This window comes from Calypte anna, chromosome 17 (assembly GCF_003957555.1).
Source record: "Calypte anna isolate BGI_N300 chromosome 17, bCalAnn1_v1.p, whole genome shotgun sequence".
NCBI classification, from domain to species: Eukaryota; Metazoa; Chordata; class Aves; order Apodiformes; family Trochilidae; genus Calypte; species Calypte anna.
Window position 1 is genome coordinate 5683000 of NC_044262.1, and position 19653 is coordinate 5702652.

The 19653-nt window shown below is 55.5% G+C and overlaps 2 protein-coding genes across 4 annotated transcripts; one reads left to right on the forward strand and one right to left on the reverse strand.

Moving 5' to 3' along the window:
- Window positions 1–2843: 2843 nt before the first annotated feature.
- On the forward strand, window positions 2844–4418 carry LOC115599255 (CKLF-like MARVEL transmembrane domain-containing protein 5). Of its 2 annotated transcripts, none has more exons than XM_030461023.1 (5): window positions 2844–2938; window positions 3309–3461; window positions 3872–3967; window positions 4064–4159; window positions 4233–4418. In XM_030461023.1, exons 1-5 carry the CDS (start codon window positions 2858–2860, stop codon window positions 4353–4355), a joined length of 549 nt encoding a protein of 182 aa, XP_030316883.1. In that variant the 5' UTR covers window positions 2844–2857; the 3' UTR covers window positions 4356–4418. The 2 variants fall into 2 exon arrangements, with proteins under 2 accessions (XP_030316883.1, XP_030316884.1); XM_030461024.1 differs by having other exon boundaries at window positions 4064–4148; window positions 4233–4346.
- Window positions 4419–4484: 66 nt separating this feature from the next.
- On the reverse strand, window positions 4485–17566 carry LOC103526477 (myosin-6). Of its 2 annotated transcripts, none has more exons than XM_030461022.1 (39): window positions 17515–17566; window positions 16890–17096; window positions 16274–16417; window positions 15704–15860; window positions 15523–15550; window positions 15324–15432; window positions 15145–15237; window positions 14989–15052; window positions 14648–14746; window positions 14416–14519; window positions 13937–14075; window positions 13570–13838; window positions 13066–13236; window positions 12611–12920; window positions 12443–12516; window positions 12230–12317; window positions 12035–12152; window positions 11823–11946; window positions 11515–11651; window positions 11301–11427; window positions 11072–11200; window positions 10732–10974; window positions 10369–10545; window positions 10122–10267; window positions 9947–10037; window positions 9229–9618; window positions 9013–9139; window positions 8772–8890; window positions 7967–8163; window positions 7412–7595; window positions 7171–7336; window positions 6966–7090; window positions 6583–6891; window positions 6300–6503; window positions 6004–6129; window positions 5631–5906; window positions 5039–5134; window positions 4675–4809; window positions 4485–4575 (listed from the first exon to the last, which is right to left on the reverse strand). In XM_030461022.1, the coding sequence occupies exons 1-39, from the start codon at window positions 17563–17565 to the stop codon at window positions 4555–4557; spliced, it is 5874 nt and encodes a 1957-aa protein (XP_030316882.1). In that variant the 5' UTR covers window position 17566; the 3' UTR covers window positions 4485–4554. The 2 variants fall into 2 exon arrangements, with proteins under 2 accessions (XP_030316882.1, XP_030316881.1); XM_030461021.1 differs by having other exon boundaries at window positions 16890–17102; window positions 17515–17562.
- Between the last annotated feature and the right edge of the window lie 2087 nt (window positions 17567–19653).

Below are 19653 nucleotides of genomic sequence, written 5' to 3' on the forward strand. Positions count from 1 at the left end.
CCAATGTCCCTTTGTTGTGTTTGAGGTCTAGCTTTCAAAGCTTTTTCTTCTTTCTGGATAACACAGCATCATCCATGGGATTACAGAGACCTGCCAGAGCTACTCATGTCTTCTCTCCCCCCTCTCATTTATGACAGCTCAACCCTATTGATCTTCTTGCTGACTGTTTTGGGTCCTCAGGCTCTATTCACTTGGTTGCAGCTTGAATTTCCCTGTGGCTGTCTCAGATGAAGTCAGTGCAGGCATGAGGCATTCTTCATTTAGACACAACTGGATTTTTATGCTTTAGGGCAGAAACCAGCTCCTACCTCATGGAATTAGGAGGTATATTCTCCCATGGGGAAGTTACTCTACAACTGTCCACCCTGTGGGTTTTTTCCTGCAGCAGCTGATGTTGGCTGCTGGCTGAGATAGAGGGCAAACAAAAAGGACCATGACCTGACTAAGGTAAATGCAGATTTTGAGTGTGCTGAATGGCCTCTGGATGGGAAACAGAACGGGATCTCTTTGCTTTTTTCCATAGGGATTGTGGAGTTCTGTGAGGGCTCTGTCTTGCATTGCAGGCTGCCAGTTACAGCTGATCTAAGTGATTCAAATTCAGCACACAAGCATTTTGCCATACACATATCTGCTGTAAATCACCCTTCAGGATGGAAACCATTAAGAGATTCAGAGCAACTTTCTGAGAAAGCTGCAGAATATAATAATGATTGTATTATTTCTAGGAAGCCCTAGGCCACAAGGCATTTCTATAGATACATTTTCTGTACTAGGGCTGTAAGCTTTCTGCAGTGCTTATTTTCTATTTGACAGGAGTTTTCATTAGTGGAAGGATGAAGCACACAGCAGGGTTTCTGCTCTCACTTATAATTAATCCTGGAAAAGAGGAAGCAGGACTCTTCCTGCTGCAAGTGAGTTTGACTCTCTTGTCTGGGGTACAATTTGCTCAGTTCTCTGGAAGATGTAAAAAAATCAGAGTCGATGAGCAATCCTTACAGAGTGGATCATGCATAGAGCTGCGCACTGAACTTCATCCAAGTGAAACCTGTTCATCTGTCTCTGCCCAAACCCCTTCCACTCCTCTCTTCCAGCCTGTTGTGTGTCTAATCCCACCAGTTCTCATTCATGTGTTGTTTTAGTTAAATACAGGCAGGTGCAAGATGGTGCAGCACAAGATTTCATCACCTTATGCCAAGGTCTGGTGGTGTCCCCATGGACCAGGATGTAATGGAGCCACGTTCTTCCCTTTGGAGGTAGGGACAGGCTGTGTCCTTTCAGTTGTGTCCAGCTCTGAACAGAAAGGAGAAGCCCATCCCCAGTGCAACCCTGAGGCTTGCAAAGCTCCTTGGAGTTGGCCTTGGCACAGGTGGAAAAGCTGTGAGTTTTTGGGGGCCGCAGTGCACACACATGGTAAGGAATGTAGAATTGTCTTGAGTTTGTTTACTCTGGCCTTTTGATCTCCACAACAGGTTGAATTAATCTTTTCTTAAATTGGTTCATCTGTTCCTTTGGGCTTGGATTGTTGCCTTGGAGATGCACGAGAGACCTTTGGAGAACTGCTGGTTACAGCACACGGACCTGGACAAACCTGCACGAGTCACCTGCTGATGGTTTGTGTTGTAGGTGGCTGCTGGAATCACTGAAAACAAGGGGATCCCACCCTGTCTGCTCTGCTGAAGGGCAATGGTAATGCCTTTGGGTCACTCTTTGCATTTTTTTGCATGTTTTGTTCATTCAGAATTTATGGAGCCCTACTGAGCAGCAGTGGAGAGTGCCTGCCAAGGGTTGGTTTATTGGAGGTTTGTGGTAAAATGCAAACCTGTAGCCCGATTGTTGGTGGTGCTGGGGATAGGGTTAAATGTGAGGGTTAGGGCCAGCCAAAGTTTTCAGTGGTCACTCTTTGCATTTGTTTGCCAGTCCTGTTTGTTCAGAGTTTTGGGAGAAATATTGAGCAACAGTGGAGAGTGGCCACTGAGGGGTGGCATATTCGAGGTTTTTGGTAAAATGCAAACCTGTAGCATGATTGTTGGTGGTGCTGTGAGTAGAGTTGTAATGTGAAGGTTAGGGCCAGCAAAAGTTTTCAGAGGTCACTCTGCATTTTTTTTTTGCCAGGCCCATTCATTCGGAATTTATGGAGCCCTCTTGAGCAACAGTGGGAGAGTGGCTGCCAAGGGCTGGTAGATTCAAGGTTTGTGGTAAAATGCAAACCCGTAGGCTGACTGTTGGTGGTGCTGTGGGTAGGGTTAAATATGAGGGCTAGGGCCAGCACAAGTTTTCTGTGGGGGTGTCCTCTGGCATCCCCAGTGACCTTGGGATGGTCCCAAGGAGGGGTTGGTTTGTGTGATCTTGGCAGGGGGGGTGTTGTTTGTCAGGCAGTCCTGAGGGTGTTCATGTCCAGAATGCCCAAGGTCCATCTGGGCTCATTCCACCCAGGGGCTGGGGCTGTCTCAGCTCACTGCAGAGCCCCTGAGCCCAGCTCTCTCCTGCAGAGACAGGACAGGGGTGGATATAACAAGGAGATGACAGATGTCCCAGCACTGTGTGGGTGGGGAGTGGTAGAACCCATGGGTGGGTCAGAATCCCAGCATATCGTGGTCTCTTCCAGCAGCTACCAATTGCTCCCAGTTCCTTCCAGTTGCCCCAGATACCTCAGTCACTGCCCCCCCCCCCTCCCAGTGCCTCCCAGTCACTCTCAGCTGCACAGCCACCCACACCCCACACCCTGCACAATGTCCCTTTGTCTCCCATCCTTCCACTGCCTGTCACTGTGGAGGAGGAATGACGACACGCTGACAACTCCCCCCTCAACCAGAGCCCCACAGCTTCCCAGCTTCCCACACCCCACAGATCCCCCACTATGGGACAGGAGGAGCCACCCGGGGCCTTTGACTTCGGGGTCCTGCGCACCCCTAAGGGGCTGCTGCTTGGGGCCGAGCTGGTAGGTGGCCAGGGGAGGGCTGGGGGGGTGCTATGATGCTTTATGGGACTCTGTGGGGCTCTGTGGGGTGCTATGGAGCTCTGGGGTTGTTGGGGGCTTGTTACAGATGCTAGAGGGTGCTGAGGAGTTATGAGGATACTGTGGGGCTCTATGGAGTCCTGTGGGGGTGCTATAGGTGTTATGGGAGAGAGAGAGTGTTATGGGGCTCTATCAGGTGCTAGGGGGGGGGACTATGGAGTGGTTGGGGGGGCTATGGAGTGCTGGAAGGGGTTATGGGGCTTTACAGAGGTGCTACTGTCCCCCATGGAGCAGTTGTGGGGCTGCTGCTATCCCTGCCTGCACCCCCCCCACTTATGTCTGTGTCCCTCAGGTGCTCTGTGGGGCTGTTGTGGGGCTGCTGGCTCCCCCCGCACCCCCCACACTGGCCCCAGCCCTGCTGCAGACCCTGGCAGGGGCGGCTGCCCTGGGGGGGCTGCTGCTGCGGGACCCCCCCCACCTGCCCCATGGCTATGGGCCCTGCCTGGTATGTGACCCACGACCAACCCACAGACCCACCTCTGCTTCACACTTTTTCCACCGTGTCCCCTTCATGTCCCCATAGCATCCTTTCCATGTTTATCTTGGCATCTCCTGGTGTGTCCCCTGAGGATATTCCTTTATCCCCCCAGCATCTCCCAATGTCCCCAAGGTGCCATCATGGTGTCCCCTCTCATGTCCCCATGGCATGTTCCCTTCGTGTATGCCCTGGTATCCCCATGGTGTCTTCTCCTGTGCCCACGTTGTGTGTCCCCCATCTCCATGTACACATGGTGTACCCCCCCCCATGTCCTTCTCCATGGGCCCATGATGTGCCTTCACGTCCCTATAGCATTCCCCTCCAATATTTATGTCCTCTTCTATGTCCCCATGGTGTCCCTTCATGTCTTCTCCCAGGATCTCCTTCGGGCCATCAGCGGGACCATAATCTTCTTTGTGGTGGCCCTGGTGGCCTTGGCTTCTTCCCGTGATGCTTTGGCAGCCACCACCTTCGTGAGTGTCCCTCTCCTCCCAACCCCAAAACCTTGCCCCCACTTCATGCCCTGCCCCCATATTGACCAAATCTCACTCCTTTTTCCTCCTCCCCAGACTTTCAGTCTCATCCTCTCCTTCCTCTTCGCCCTGGACAGCTTCATCGCCTACCGCACCAAGGTGGCCTCAGCGGTGGGACGAGGTAGAAGTGGGGTAGGAGCAGGTCCCAGATGCCTGGATCCCCTTGTCCACCATATTCTCCAACCCTTTTGTCTTTCTCTTCCAGATCCTGACATGGACTCAGCCTAATTGGAGACCCCCTCAACTTGTTTCCCATAATTCCCTGGTGCCCCTTCCCGTAGCCCCACATCATAACCCTCTCTGGATACCCCTTTCAGCCACCATTTAAACCTCTTCACCACTGATGTTTCTCCACGGTCATGTTTTTATGGGGTGAGGTGGGTGAGGAAACATTGTGTGCCTCCCCCCACTCCTCCCCCACTCGCAGACACCGTGGATCTTCTGGCTGTCGTTAATTAACTACTTCTACTTTGTTAGGACCCCATCTTGGATGGGGTTGGGTTATGGTGGGGTCATTCATGGTGGTGTCACTCTTCATCGTGCAGCTTCTGGGGTACGGAGAGAGAAAAGGGGCAGGGGGGGAAACTGGTGAGTGGCTGGTTGTGGAGTGGCCATGGGACAAGGGTGAAAAAAGGGTCAGGTCCAACCTTGGTTCCCATGTCGCGGCTCTTGGCCCGCAGCTTGTTGACCTGGGACTCAGCTATGTCAGCACGTTCCTCTGCCTCCTCCAGCTCGTGCTGAGCCTTGCGGAACTTGGCCAGGTTGGTGTTGGCCTGTTCCTCCTACACGGGCAGGGGAGTCAGGGGGGTCTTCCCAGTCCCTCCCACCAAGCAACCATCCAACCAAGCAACCATCCCTCCAACCATCCATCCATCCATCCATCCATCCAACCATCCCTCCAACCATCCATCCATCCATCCAACCATCCATCCATCCAACCATTCATCCATCCACCCAACCATTCAATCATCCAGCCACCCCTCCCATCCCACCCCTGCCCAAGGTACCCACCGCCTCTTCTGCCTGACGCTTGTAGGCCTTGACTTTCATCTGCAGCTTGTCTACCAGGTCCTGCAGCCTCAGCAGGTTCTTCTTGTCCTCCTCTGTCTGCAGGGAGGAGAGAGATGCAGCTGGAGATTGGCCCCAAGGCATGACCATCTCTCTTGGGCTCTTTCTGTGCCTCAGTTTCCCTGCCTAGAGACCTCCTGGGCAAGGACTGGTGGAGGCTGAGCTGTGCTCTAGCTTCTCTGTGACACTGTGACCACCAGGTTAATGGGTGAAATCAGGTCATGTCCTGAAATTTAGGACATGTCTCCTGTCCTAGGTCTCTTTGGGTATGAAGTTAACAATTGAAGTCCTGGGTCACTGGTGTCCCTGTGGCCACCAGGTCAATATTCCAGGTCTTTCTCCAGTCAAACATTAGGTCATCTTTCTGGGTCATTCATGTCCCTGTGGCCAGCAGGTCACCATGTTTTAAACTCATGGTTATAGGGGCAGTGAGTGATGTTCTGGGTAATCTCTGTTCCTCTGCCCACCAACCCTGCAGAGGTTTAGGCCACACCATGGATCTAGATGAAGAAGGAAGAAACTGCAGCCATCCCACCTGGTAGCTCAGCTCTTTGACTCGCCGCTCAGACTTGCGGAGGCCCTTGATGCTCTCAGTGTTGCGCTTCTGCTCAGCCTCCAGCTCGTTCTCCAGCTCCCTCACCCGGGCCTCAAGCTTCTGCAGCTGCTTCTTTCCTCCCTTGAGGGCCAGCTGCTCAGCCTCATCCAAACGCAGCTGCAGATCCTTGATGGTCTGCTCCATGTTCTTCTTCATCCGCTCCAGATGGGCGCTGGTGTCCTGCTCCTTCTTCAACTCCTCTGCCATCATGGCCGCCTGCCCAAGGGAAGAAGCCACCAGAGAACGAGGTCCAAGGTCCAAGGTACCCTATGGTGGAAGTACTCCAAAATGGCAGCCCCACCCCAACACTCACATCAGTGATGGCTTTCTTGGCCTTCTCCTCAGCATTCCGGCACTCCTGGATGGCCTCCTCTACCTCCGTCTGCAACTGGGAGATGTCACCCTCCATCTTCTTCTTCTGGTTGATGAGGCTGGTGTTCTGGGGATGGAGGAGAAGATCTCATGAGGTGACTGTGGGGCTCCTCCCTGCTTATCTCTGCAGGCTTCGAGGATTCCCAGCTGGACAAGATCCTTGGTAACTCAACCCAGGAGAAGCCCAGGGTTCTGGGTGGAGGTGGTTTTACTCCTTGGAGATATGTGAGGTCTCACCTGTGAGTGCAGGAGCTGGACCCTCTCACTGGCCTCAATCAATTCCTGCTCAGCCAACTTCCGTGCCCTCTCAGTCTGTTCCACCACTGCCCGCAGCTCCTCCAGCTCTGCCTGCAGGAGGTTGTTCCTCCTCTCCACGATGGCGATGTTCTCCTTCAGGTCCTCATTGGCCCTGACCACATCATCCAGCTGCAGTTGGGTGTCCTGGGAGGTCAAGCAGGATGGATGTCAGCCAACAGCTCCAGAGAGCCAGGAAGACTTCCTCAGGGGTGAGAGATCTTACCTTGAGGTGGGTCTGGGCTCCCTTCAGGTGGGATTGGGCTTCAGCTGCAGAGCGGTTGGCATGGCTGAGCTGGATCTCCATCTCATTGAGGTCACCCTCCATCTTCTTCTTCAGCCTCAAAGCCTCATTGCGGCTCCTGGTCTCGGCATCCAGGGAGGTCTGCAGTGAGTCCACCACCCTCAGGTGGTTGCGCTTGGCCTGCTCCATCTCCTCATCCTTCTCAGCCAGCTTGCGCTCGTAGTCAGCCTTGACCTGGTTGAACTCCAGCTGGGCCCTCAAGATCTTCCCTTCTTCATGCTCCAGTGATGCCTGGGGAAGACAGAGGGGATGTTGAGGACCACAGAGCAGACCACTGGGAGACGTGGGGCCATGGCTTGGCTCACCTCAGCCTCCTCCAGAGCAGCTTGAAGCTCCAGCTTCTCAGCATCCAGCTGCTTCCTGACCTTCTCCAGCTCATGTATGGTTTTGTGGCTGGCACCCAGCTGCTCCGTGAGGTCTGAGATCTCCTCTGCATGGGTGACATCCCATCAGGCCATGTGGAACATGGTGGAGACCAATGAGGTGGGTAGGGGAATACTGTGGTCTTACCTTGGAGGTTCTTGTTTTCCCTCTTGAAGGTCTCCAGGTGCTCTAGTGACTCCTCATAGGCATTCTTCAGCTTGAAGAGCTCAGTGCTGAGGGACCTGGCCTCCTTCTGTGATGCCTCCAGCTCAGTCTGTGACTCTTCAAACTTCAGCTTCCACTCGGACAAGATCTGGGACCAAGACAGTGATCAGGGTGTCTCCACATGTTCCCTTCTCCTGCCATCCCACCATCATGTAACTCTTACCTTGTCAAAGTTTCTCTGTTTCTTGTCCAGGGAGGCAGCAGCTGCATTTGACCTCTCCACGTCTGCCATAAGATCCTCAATCTCATTCTGCAGCCGGTGCTTGGTCTTCTCCAAGGAGGAGCACTTGGCATTGACTGCCTCCACTGCCTCCTCAGCCTCCTGCAGCCGCTGAGCCAGCTTCTTCCTGCCCAGGGAACAACAAATAGACCTGGCTGTGGTAGCCCATGGAGTAAGTGTGCCAACTCCAACCTTCTTCCACCCATAGGCTGCTCCAGATCCTTCTACAATGGAGGGGTCTCCACTCTCCCTTGCCCCATAGAAGGCACCCCACCAGATTGCCCAGGTAGCAGAGGGATACCCTCCAACCTCCTCATGGGCCACTCTGATGGTCCAAGAGGTTGCCCAGCCCCAAACCCAATCTAGGTTGCCCCTAGGAAGGATTTGGTCCTTCCACTGCCCTCAAGGATGGTGTCAAAGCTTGGAGGAGTTTGTTGGGGATCCTTGGGGATGTGTTTGTTGCCCACCATTGTCTTCCTCTGTGGGGAGATCACTCACTTGGCCTCCTCCAGCTCCTCGGTGCGTTGGATGGCATCTGTCTCATACTTGGTCCTCCACTGAGCCACCTCAGAGTTGGCCTTGGAGAGTGAGCGTTGGAGCTCAGCCTTGGCCTCTGTCTCCTCCTCATACTGCTCCCTCAGCAGATCACAGTCATGCCGAGCCGACTGGAGGGCATGGGCCAGGGCATTCTTGGCCTGGGAGGGGTGAGAGAAAGGTGGGACCATTGGGTCCACATCACACAGAGCCATCTTGAGATTCTCCAACTGAGTTAGTTTTGGTTTTCATCACACCAACCCAACCAGACCTTCTGTAGACTAACTCAACCTTCCTTAGACCTCCTCTAGACCAAACCAGCTTTCCTTAGGACTTCAGGAGAAGGTGGGACCATTAGGACCACATAACATTGAGCTATTTCAATGTCCTCCAACTCAGGAAGCAGTGGTATTTCACAGCCCAGCTTTCTTTAAACCATCCCAACCCAACCTCACCACCTCTAGACCCACTCAGACACGTTTAGGCTGGCACAATTTTACTTCACCTGGTCTGATTCCATCCAGCTGCCTGTAGACCAACCCAGCCACCTCTCTGCTGACCTGCCCAGACTGACCCATCCACTGTTAGACCAATACAACCTAATGGAGCCACCCTTATATGACACCTCCCAACCCAACCAAACTGAACTTCACTCATTTTTTGGTGCTACCACCATGAGGGTGAAGGAGACCTTGTGTTGTCACTCTCCTGGAGACCCCAAGACCACAGTAGGGGTTAAAAGAGTGAAGAGAGACCCCAGGAACTTCACCTTCATCTCCTCCTCCAGCTGCCTCTTCAGGTCCTCCATCTGCTGGGTGTAGGACTGCTTGCCTCTGGTGAGCTGAGAGATGAGAGCCTCCTTCTCCTCCAGCTGGCGGGACAGCTCTCCTGCAGAGGTAGGGAAAGTGTTTCAGGGTGAGACAGGGGCTGAAGATGTGGGATGGGGGCTGAAGATGTGGAGCAAGGGGTGAAGCTCTCAGGTGGGGGATGCCATAGGTCAGGACTCCCACCATTCTCAGTCTGGAGCTTGGCCCGTTGGGTGTTGGTGTCATTGAGGACTCGCTGGGTTTCCTCCAGCTTTGCACGGTGTTCAGCTGCCTGGTCCTCCAGCGTACGGGAGACCTTCTCCATACCCACCTTGGAGAAACAAAGAACAGAAAAGAGGAATGAAGCTGCAGGCTGATGGCCACCATGGAGGTAAGACATTCACCTTGGCCTCCTCCTACCTTGGCCTTGATCAACTGCTCCATGTTGGAGCTGAGGTCATCCAGCTCCAGCTTGAGCTCACTCTTCTCCTTCTCCAGCTTCTGCTTGACACGTTGCAGGTTGTCCAGCTGCTCGCTGAGCTCAGCCACGCTGTCTGCGTGCTTCTTGCGCAGGGCAGCAGCCGTGGCCTCGTGCTGCAGCGTGGCCTCCTCCAGGTCCCGCCGCATCTTCTGGAACTCTGCCTCCCGCTTCTTGTTGAGCTCCAGCTGCACGGAGGTGGCACCACCTGCCTCCTCCAACCTCTCACTGATCTCCTCCAGCTCCCGTGACAGGTCCGAGCGCAGTTTCTCCACTTTGGCCCTGCCTGTTCGCTCTGCCTCTAGCTCCTCCTCCAGCTCCTCGATCCGTGCCTGTGATCCAGGGATGGAGATGCTGTCATCAGGTTGGACTCCACCCAACTTCTCCACTGAAAACTCTTGAACTCAAGTCAACCCAAAGAGCTGGAGACTCTTCAACTCAGCCTGACCTAACCAGGCTCGGCTCATCTCATCTCAATCTCATCTCAATCTCATCTCAATCTTATCTCATCTCATCTCATCTCATCCCAAACAGCTGTAAACTCTGTTCATCTCAAGTCAACTAAACCCACTGCAGACTCTTCACAGCTGAAGACTCATCAACCCAACCAGCTGGAGGCCCTGCAGCCCACCCCAACTAGGCAGACCCTGGATCCCTCACCTGAAGCTCTTTGAGCTTCTTCTGGAGCTGAAGGGCTAGTGCCTGCTCATCCTCAATCTTACTGTTCTGCTGGTGGATCTCAAAGTCTTTCCTGCAGAGGAGAAGGTGGAGAGAGCTGAGGTCCCTGCCTGCATCCACTAACCAGCTCTCACCATGACAGGAACACCAGCCTCACTTTTTGAGCTTCTCCTCCAGCTGCTGCTTGTCATTCTCCAGATCCATTATGTTCTCCTGAGTCAGCTTCAAGTCACCTTCCAGCTTCCTCTTGGCCCGCTCCAGGTCCATTCGGATTTTCTTCTCCTGTTCCAGGGAGCCTTCAAGCTGCGTGGAAACACAGAAAATGAGAGAAACCTCTGGTTTTCACCAGTTCTGCCCCAGGAAGCTCCTTGGCAGTGCCTGCATTGGGACAGGCCCACACTCACATCATCAGCTTGCTGTTCCAGCTTGACTTTGGCCTTTGTCAAGGTGTTGACCTTGTCCTCCTCTGCCTGCAGGTCATCCAGTGCTTGCTGGTGAGCTTCTTGCAGGGCCTTCTTCTCCTTTGTCAGCTTGGCAATGGTCTCATCCAGCCCAGCCATCTCCTCTGTCAGGTTCTTGACCTGCAGGAGGAGAAAGGTGTTAAAAGGTAGGGTACAGCTGGGGGAGGATGGTCTTGGCCATTGATGCTATTTCAATGCAGGAGAACCCAAAGGGCCTTGGCTCACCTTAATGTAGCCCAAGCCAGCTGACCTTGGGTCAGCCCAACACAACCAGGCCAAGCTGACTCAAGCCTCTTCAGCCCTCACCTTGTTCTCAGTGGCATGTTTCTCCTTCTCCACCTTGGCCAGAGTCAGCTCCAGGTCATCAATGTCCTTCTTCAGTTCTGAGCACTCATCCTCCAGCTTCCTTTTCTTGGCCGTCAGCTCAGCATTCATCTCCTCCTCATCCTCCAACCTCTCTGTCAGCTCCTTTACCTTGGCTTCCAGCTGGATCTTGTTCTTGATCAGCTGGTCACAGCGCTCCTCGGCATCATTGAGGTTGTCCTGCTCCTGTAGTTGGGGAGGGTGGGTCAAGAGGAGTGGCTTGGCAGGGGGGATGTTGGTGGTCACCCCCCTTGAAGTAGTCGTGGGGCGTGACCTCACTCACGGCCTGCACTTGGAGCTGAAGGTCATTCTTCTCCTGCAGCATGGAGACCATCTTCTCTTCCAGCTCCTTTCGCCGTGCCTCTGACTTCTCCAGGGCCTCCTTCAGACGCCCAAACTCCTCCTTCATGTTCTGCACCAGAATAATAGTGATACCCTCCGTCCATCCACCTCATCCAAGTTGTATTATTGGTTGTCCTAACACGCCTGCACCATCACCTTCCTTCTCCCACCTGCATCTCCTTCTCTGTCTCAGCACTCTTCAACAAGGGCTTGATCTTGAAGTAGAGCTTCATCCAGGGCCAGTTCTTCACCCCCATGAAGGCCCTGATGTTCCACTGGATCACCAGGAGTGCATCCCTATCATGGGGACACAGATGCTACCAACTCATGGACCTGGTGACCCCCTGGAGGTCTCTACCTAAGGAGGACTCCTCCCCCTCTCACCGACGCTCCAAGATCTTCTTGAACTCAATGCGCATGAGCTGCCCCCGGGCCTGAGCCTGGATCCGGGTGATGATGCGGGACAGACGCTCATCCCGCATCTCCTCCAGCAGCCCCAACAGCCCAGCCTTGAAGAAGACCTGGGTGGAAGAAGTAGATGAATGAGCAGATAGGTTGGCTGGGAACAGTTGGTGGACAGATGGATGAATTGATGGGTTGGTGGGTAAATGGAAGGACAGATGGGGCTGTAGATGAGCAGGTGGATGGTGGGACGTGGATGGTGGGACCACAGAAAGACCACATGACCTTACCTTAGTGTGCCCAAACTTGTACTGGTTGTGGTCAATGTCGATGGACCCCAGGAGTTTCTCAGCACCCTTGCGGCTGTCAATGAACTGTCCCTCAGGGATGGCTGTGGGGTTCAGTATGCGGTACCTGGTGGTCAGAAAGGATGGACACCACAAAATCAACCCCAGTAGGGTTGTCCACCCCTCTCCCCTCACCCGTAGTTCACATCTGCTACCTCTGGCGGAAGTCTCCGTAGAGGATGCGGTTGGGGAAGCCCTTGCGGCAGATGCGGATGCCCTCCAGCACCCCGTTGCAGCGGAGCTGGTGCATCACCAGGGCATTGTCCATCACACCTGGTGGGTGGTGGGTTAGAGGGAGTGGTCAGATATGAGCCACCCTCACCACTATCACCATGCCCAACCCTACCCACCTGACTCCTTCCGCTCATTAGGGATGAGACAGCGGACAAAATGGGGATGGGTGGTCTTGAGGTTGGTCATCAGCTTGTTGAGATTTTCCTGGGGAGGAGGAGGGGAGAGAGAAGAGGCTGATGAGGGGAGGCAGCAGAGGAGGAACCAGAGGGTCTTGGGGTTGTCCTCTGCGGGGATGTTGTCTTCCCTCTTCCCCGTGGGAGGTCCCTCACCCGATGCAAGGCTGAGACAGTCTGGAAGGAGGAACCTTTCTTCTTGGCTCCTTTCCCCTTCCCTCCATCTCCACCTGGGGAAAATAGAGGTGAGGTGATGTGGTAAAGAAGGAGCATCTTGTGGGAAACTTTCTCCTTCCACCCATCACCCAACCATAGTTCACTCACCAGCCTCTGTCCCAGCATAGTTGGAGAAGAGGTTAGCCAAGAGCTTGAGGGCTGATTTCTGGTAGAGCCCTACCACCGTCTCATTGAGGGGGTCCTTGTTCTTCTCCAGCCACCCCAGGATGTTGTAGTCCACTGTGCCAGCATAGTGGGTAAGGGAGAAGTGGGCTTCTGTCTTCCCTTTGATGTTGCGTGGCTTCCCAAAATTAGATGATTTGCCCAGATGGTTGTCATAGAGCTTGGCCTTGAAGGTCATGTCCGAGGCCTTGGGGAACATGCATTCCTCCTCCAGGATGGACATGATCCCCATGGGCTAGGGAGAAGAAAACTTCGTTGGACATGAAGGAAACCAAGCACAAATCCAATCACCCACTTTACAGTCCCTGGCAAGCACCAACTGGAAGGATACTTCTCCACAAGAACCTCCAGCCCCCAGGAGGCTGTGGGGTGGGAGGTACCTTCTCAATGAGGTCGATGCAGGCCTGGAGATCCATACCAAAGTCGATGAATTCCCACTCAATCCCCTCTTTCTTGTACTCCTCCTGCTCCAGCACGAACATGTGGTGGTTGAAGAACTGCTGGAGCTTCTCATTGGTGAAGTTGATGCAGAGCTGCTCAAAGCTGTTGAACTGGGGAGGGAGAGAGGGGTGGGCCAGTGGGGTCAGTGGAGTCAACTGAAAACCCAATGGGGTCTACATAATGCCCAGTGCATCCAATGGGGTGAACACAAGACCCAGTAGGGTCAACATGACCAACATGACACTCAATGGGGTCAATGGAGTCAACTCAACACCCAGTGGAGTTAATGCATAATGCAAAGCAAGCTGGCACTCAAGGAAATGAGTGGAAGGCCAGCTGGGCAATTCCAAGGCCAACTTGAAACTTCAAATCAACCTCCAGCTGGCTGAATCCAATGCCTGAGAGACTAGCCCCAGACCCCCCCAGCTGCCGTCAGGCCTTACATCAAAGATCTCAAACCCAGCGATGTCCAGCACACCAATGAAGTACTGTCGTGGCTGCTTGGTCTCCAGTGAGTTGTTGATCCTCACCACCATCCAGTTAAACATTTTCTCATAGACAGACTTGGCCAAGGCCCCAATGGAGTAGTAGACCTGCTGGACATTCTGCCCTTTGGTTACATACTCGTTGCCCACTTTCACCCGGGGGTGGCACAACCCCTTGAGAAGATCAGCTGAGTTCAGCCCCATCAGGTAAGCTGACTTGTCAGCATCTGCAGAGCATGAAGAAGACACATAGTCAGGTCCTACCTGCCCTTCAGCCTAGTGTGTCCCCAAAACCTGTGTGTACCACTGTCCCAACTCAACCCACCTTCAGTGCCATCTGCCTCTGCCTGCTCCTCTCGTTGCTTCTGCTTGAACTTCATGTTGCCAAAGTGCATGATGGCGCCCGTCAGCTTGTAGACACCAGCTTTCTCCTCAGCAGTGAAGCCCAGGACGTCGAAAGCGCTCTGGGAGGTGAGAAGGAAGTGGGTTGGAGAGGGCCTTGACACTCTCACTGCTCAGCTGAAGGAGTGGCCATCTGCTGGCCACTGTCTGTGTGTCCCTCTCCCTTTCCTGATCTCCAGTCTGTCCATCCACCTGAGGACTCCCCCATCAATCTCTTCTCCCACCCATCCCCACTCCTCATGTCCCGCCTTCTATCCCAAGCCCCATTCCACCCACACACCGTCTTCCCATCTCTCTACCCTCCTTCTCTCCTCCATCAACCTTCTACCATCTCCACATTCCACCCATCACTTCCCTTTCTCCTTTTCCACAGGATGTCCATTGCCCCATCCCACCCCTTACGTCAGTGGCCAACAGCTCCTCCGAGTCGTCAATGGAAGCCACAGTCACTTCTCCTTGGGAGACGTAGCTGTAGTCATAGGGGTTGTTGGTGATGAGAAGCATCTCTACTCATGGTGGACAGAGACACAAACTCAGCATTTCCAGGCCCAAATCCCCCAGGATAGAGAGGAGAAGTGGAGGAAGGGGAAGACCCAAGGCCAAGACTCAGGACCAGTCCCCCTGCCTGACTCACCCAACAGCTCCGGCTTCTTGTTGGAGAGGATCTGGTAGAAGATGTGATAGTTCCTCTCAGACTTCAGCTGGAAGATGACACGGGACTTCTCCAGGAGGTCTGGGAGAGCAAGAGAAGGTGGGGAGAGGTTTGGATGAGGAAGTGGATGGAGACATGGAAAGATGGATATGGATGAAGACATGGAGCAATGGAGGAATGGATGAGGTGATGGAGGGATGAGGAGATGGAGGGGTGAGGAAATGAGGACACCAAGAGATGGAGGATTAGACAGATGGTGGGACAAGGTGAGGGAGGGATGATAGATACCAAACTTTGTCTTCTTGACCCCTCAACCCACTCACAGGTCTCAATGTCAGCTGATGCCAACTTCCCAGTGGCCCCAAAATGGATACGGATGAACTTCCCCTGGGAGAGCAACAGAATCAGGTGGAGGTGGCCACTTTCCTGTGGCTGGTCCTGCCCCATCGACCCCTCTCCACAGACCCTGCCCCACTCACAAAACGGGAGGAGTTGTCATTCCGGACGGTCTTGGCGTTGCCAAAGGCCTCCAAGGCAGGGTTGGCCTGTATGATCTGGTCCTCCAGGGTGCCCTGGTGGGGTGGAACAGTGTGTAGGACAAGGTGTGGACATTGTTGGGGGAAGCTCACCACTGAGGGGCTATGACTTGAGGACACACCTTGCTGCTGTTGGCCGCCTCCTTCTTGCGGTCACCAATGGCAGCAATGGTGGCAAAGTATTGGATGACCCTCTTGGTGTTGACTGTCTTCCCTGCCCCGGATTCTCCGCTGGTTGGGACAGCAGTGAGATGGTGGGGAGCTGCATGGCAGCTTCTCCATCCCACCCCACCACTCCGGGGCAGGGATGTGGGGACTTACGTGATGAGGACGGACTGGTTCTCTCGGTCTGCCAGAAGAGAGAAGTCGGATGGGCTGAAGTTAGGGGAGATGTTCGGGGACTTGGGGTTCCCCATCCTCCCAGGTGAGGACCAGGTCTAGGTCAGAACATATTTTGTAGGGTGGGATCTTCTCTTTTGGGGTCCTGGTGGGAGATCCCTACCTGTCAGCATGTTCTGGTAGGCATTGTCAGAGATGGAGAAGATGTGGGGTGGAGCTTCACTCCTCTTCTTGCCCCGGTAGGCAGCCACCACCTCAGCATTGTAGACAGGCAGCCACTTGTAGGGGTTGACTGTCACACAGAAGAGCCCTGAGTAGGTCTGGAAGAAAGTAAGATGAGTTAGAGCCAGGTCTCATCCCACCAGAAGAGGACATCCCAGGTCTTGGTGGCCAGTCTGGAGGGGGGGACATCCTGGTTTTGAGTGGCTCAATAGACGTGGAGAAAGGTTATCCTAATCCTGGGTGGTCCCAAGGGGTCCAGGGATGGGACATCTTTGAGTCTACGTGGCTTATGGCATTCTGGAGAAGGGACACCAGGTTTTAGGTTCCCCAAAGTCTATGGAGAAGCCATAGCACATTCTAGATAGTCCATAGACTGCGTGGATGGTGCATCCAGTTCTAGGTGCACCCCATGAGCTTTAAGGAAATAACAGAAGCTTCTATCCCCTCCACAAGTTGTGGGACAGGCCCAGCCCAGTTCCCAGGTGCCTCAGGGTCTTGTGGGAAGGCTCACATAGATCATCCAGGCGGCATAGCGCTCCTTCAGGTTGTAGAGGACAGCGGGCTCATGGAGGAAGGTCAGCATGGCCATGTCCTCAATCTTGTCAAACTTGGGAGGGTTCTGCTGGTGGACATCGGCCTCCTTCACTGTCACAGTCTGGGGGACAGGGACACGGCAGGAGTTGGGGGGTACCCTGTGGCTTGAGGGCATCCTCCATGGGTTGTGAGGTCTCCTGTGGGTTGAGGGGTGCCCCATGCATGTGTGGGGCACCTCCTATGGGTTAAGGAGTCCCCCATAGGTTGGAGGACACCTCGTGGGTTGGGGTATTTCCCATGGATTGAGTGGTTTACCATGGGTTGAGGGATGGTGCCCAGTGACCACCCACCCCCAATTAACCTCCACCCCCCATAAAACCCTTTCACCCCCATCCCCACCCCTTACTCCCCACACTCCATTAACCCTTTGCCCCCATGCACCCCCATTAACTCCCAGTCCCCTTCCCCTGCCCCCCATCAGCCTCCTCCCTATTAACCCTCTCCCCCCCCAAAGCCCCATTAACCCCTTCCACCCCTCAGCCCCCTCCCCACCCCTGCCCCCGTTAACCCTTCCTGTGCCCCTCCTGTCCCACCTCTCCCAGTTCAGTCTGGACCGTGGCCTCCCCTCCCTGCCGCCCCACCACACGGCCCCGCACAAACTCCAGCCGTGGGTGGGGCACAAAGCACTCGGCGCGGGGATCAAAGGGCCTGGTGGTGGCCGCCAGTCGCTCCTGTTCGCTCGCCCGCAGGAATGGGGCCGCTGCCCCCAGCGCTGCCAGCACTGCGTCCCCCATCTTCCCCTGGCACTGTCAGTGGAGATACAGAGATGGGACCCACAGCCTTGCATAGACCCCCTATAGCCATGCCATGGGCCCTATAGCCATGGGGCAGCCCCCTAGAGCCATGCAGGGCTTCCCGCGTGGAGCCTCACACCTATGCTTAGACCTCCCACTCCAGAGAAACATCTGGACCCCACAGCAATACCCAGACCCCCATAGCAATGTCCGGACCCATGCCTGGACCCCTGCCCCTATAATCATGCACAGCCCCCCATAGCACTGCTGCCTCTCCTGACAGCCTGCAGCCCCCTGCAGCCATGGACAGAACTCACAGAGGGTGCCCAGCTGCCCTGCAGTGATACACAAACCCTATAGCACTGTGCCCACCCTCCCCCCCGAAGTGCCCAGCCCCATGGCTGCCCCACGCCGGCACCCTCACCTGGAGTTTGTGAGTCTGGTGAATAGAGATGGAGGGAGCTGGGGGGGACATGGGGAGGGTAAGAGGCTCTGCCTCTTGACTCCCTGTACCCCGTAGATCCCCATAGCCCCCACTGCTCCATAGATTCCTCTATCCCACAGCACCCCTGTGCCCCACAGCACCCATAGACACCTTTGATCCATAGATTCTTGTGCCCCATAGCTCCCATACCCCCGCTGTGCCCAATAGACCCTCTATGGCCCCAGATCCCTGTGGCCCATAGCCCCACCATGCTGCCCACAGATCCCATAGCCCCCTCTGCCCCAGAGCTTCCCTATGTGCTCTGAATATCCCTGTGGGCCACAGAGATATTAGCCCCCCATGTTCCCCATAGCCCCCATAGATCCCTGCACCTCATAAACACTTTGAGCACCCTACAGCTCCCTTGAGTGCCCCACAGATCTCCTGTACCACCCCCCCCAGCCCGCTCTACACCCCATTTCCCAATCCCATATCCCACCCCACCCCTGTATGCACCCCATATCCCTCCCTTTCCCCCAAACCCCCCCAGACCCCCACCCTCTCTCTTTCTGCCCTACACCGGGACCTACTGGGGCCCCGCAGCCCCACAGCATTTATAGGGTGCTGTGGGGAGGAGGGGGGGGGAGGGAGGAGCATTCCTGGGGAGGGGGTGGCTGATAAGGGAGGGGGAGGGGAGAGCCCCATGGCATTCCTCCAGGGAGCCTGGCATCGGGGCCTCACATATCCAACCCTAACCCTGCTTTTTGGATCAGACCTACAGAGTCGAACACGGAATGCCCAGACCCCTTGGATGTTGGGATCTGGGGTGTCTATGGGGCCCAGACCCCTGGGTCCCTTGTGTGTGGGGGGTCTGTGGGCCCCAGACACCCAAGTCCCTTTGTGGGGGGGAGGATGGGACTATGGGGCTTGGACACCTGCGTTCCTTGGGGGGGTCGGTTCTATGGAGAGCGGACTGCTGGGTTCCCTGTCTATGGGGGTTTATGGGGCTTGCATGCCTGGCTCCTCATGGAGGGAGGGTGGGGGACAACCCATCTATGGGGTCTGGACTCATGGGTCCCCTGGCCAATGTCCCGTCACCCCTGGGGTGGTGACAGCTCATCCCTGTCAAGTCTATATCGGGACATGGGGGGGGGGGTTTGTTATCTCGCCTCTCCAGCCAGGCGACGTGTGGCCAGCCCTGAGGCTGGCGGGGGTGTGGGGTGGGGGGAAGTTGGCTGCAGTTCCCGAACACGGTGTCTACTTTGTCATCGGGGAGGTGACAAGTGTCCCCGCGAGGTGCTAAATTCCAGTGGGCCAGGGGAGGGGAAGGCAAGCTGGGTCCTCACCCCCGCATTGTGGCCCACAGATCCTCCCTTCTGCCCCACAGACGCCCCCCAGATCCCTCCTCTGCCCCACAGATGCCCCCTTCGGCCCCACAGATGCCCCCTTCGGCCCCACAGAGTCCCTGTGTGATCCCACAGGGCTCTTTGCAGCCCCTCCTCCGCCATGGCCCAAACTCCTGAGGGGGAAGGGCGCCGTCCGGACGCCTGGGTCCCCCGGGGTCGGTCATGCGGCGCCGGGAGCGGGGGAGTGACTGGGGGGGACAGATGGATGGATTGGGGGGGGGACAGGAGGGGACACGAGGAGGACGGCGGAGTGGGAGAGGTGGGGGAAGGACACGGGCAGGACAAGGGGGAAGCTGCAGCCTCAAGAGAGGCCCCACGGAGTCACCCAAGCTCTGCAGCCCCCAACTTCCTGGGGTCCCACCCTCTCTCTGCACCCACACATCAGCCCCCCTGGTCACAGCTCCCCACACGCATGTCCGTAGGGCTGGTGTGGGGTGGGAGGTGGCTGGGGTGTACCGTGGAGCAGGATGAGGTGTGGTCCGCCATGGGTTGCGTTGCTGTGTTGCTCTGTGGGGCGTGCTGGCTCACCAGCTGGTCAGCCATCTTGTATAAGGTCCATCCATCTTGTGGGCACCACACTGGGGCCCATTGGTGTCACACCATGGGGCAACCCACACCTTCAACTACAGCTTCACAGCAACCATTACTGCTTGATGCTTTTTATTGTCTCACCAGGGTTGGTGAGGTGTGGGTGGGTGGGAGTTGTGTGTGTGGGTGTGAGGTATTTGGGGAT

Excerpts from the sequence above, each read along its gene's own strand:
- LOC115599255 (XM_030461023.1), top strand. The coding sequence starts at position 2,858 with ATGGGACAGGAGGAGCCACCCGGGGCCTTTGACTTCGGGGTCCTGCGC. Across the intron at positions 2,939-3,308 it reads TGCTGCTTGGGGCCGAGCTG|GTGCTCTGTGGGGCTGTTGT; the intron begins GTAGGTGGCCAG and ends TGTGTCCCTCAG. Across the intron at positions 3,462-3,871 it reads ATGGCTATGGGCCCTGCCTG|GATCTCCTTCGGGCCATCAG; the intron begins GTATGTGACCCA and ends GTCTTCTCCCAG.
- LOC103526477 (XM_030461022.1), bottom strand. The coding sequence starts at position 17,565 with ATGTCCCCCCCAGCTCCCTCCATCTCTATTCACCAGACTCACAAACTC. Across the intron at positions 15,551-15,703 it reads CTACCAGAACATGCTGACAG|ACCGAGAGAACCAGTCCGTC; the intron begins GTAGGGATCTCC and ends CTCTTCTGGCAG. Across the intron at positions 13,237-13,569 it reads CTGGGTTTGAGATCTTTGAT|TTCAACAGCTTTGAGCAGCT; the intron begins GTAAGGCCTGAC and ends CTCCCTCCCCAG.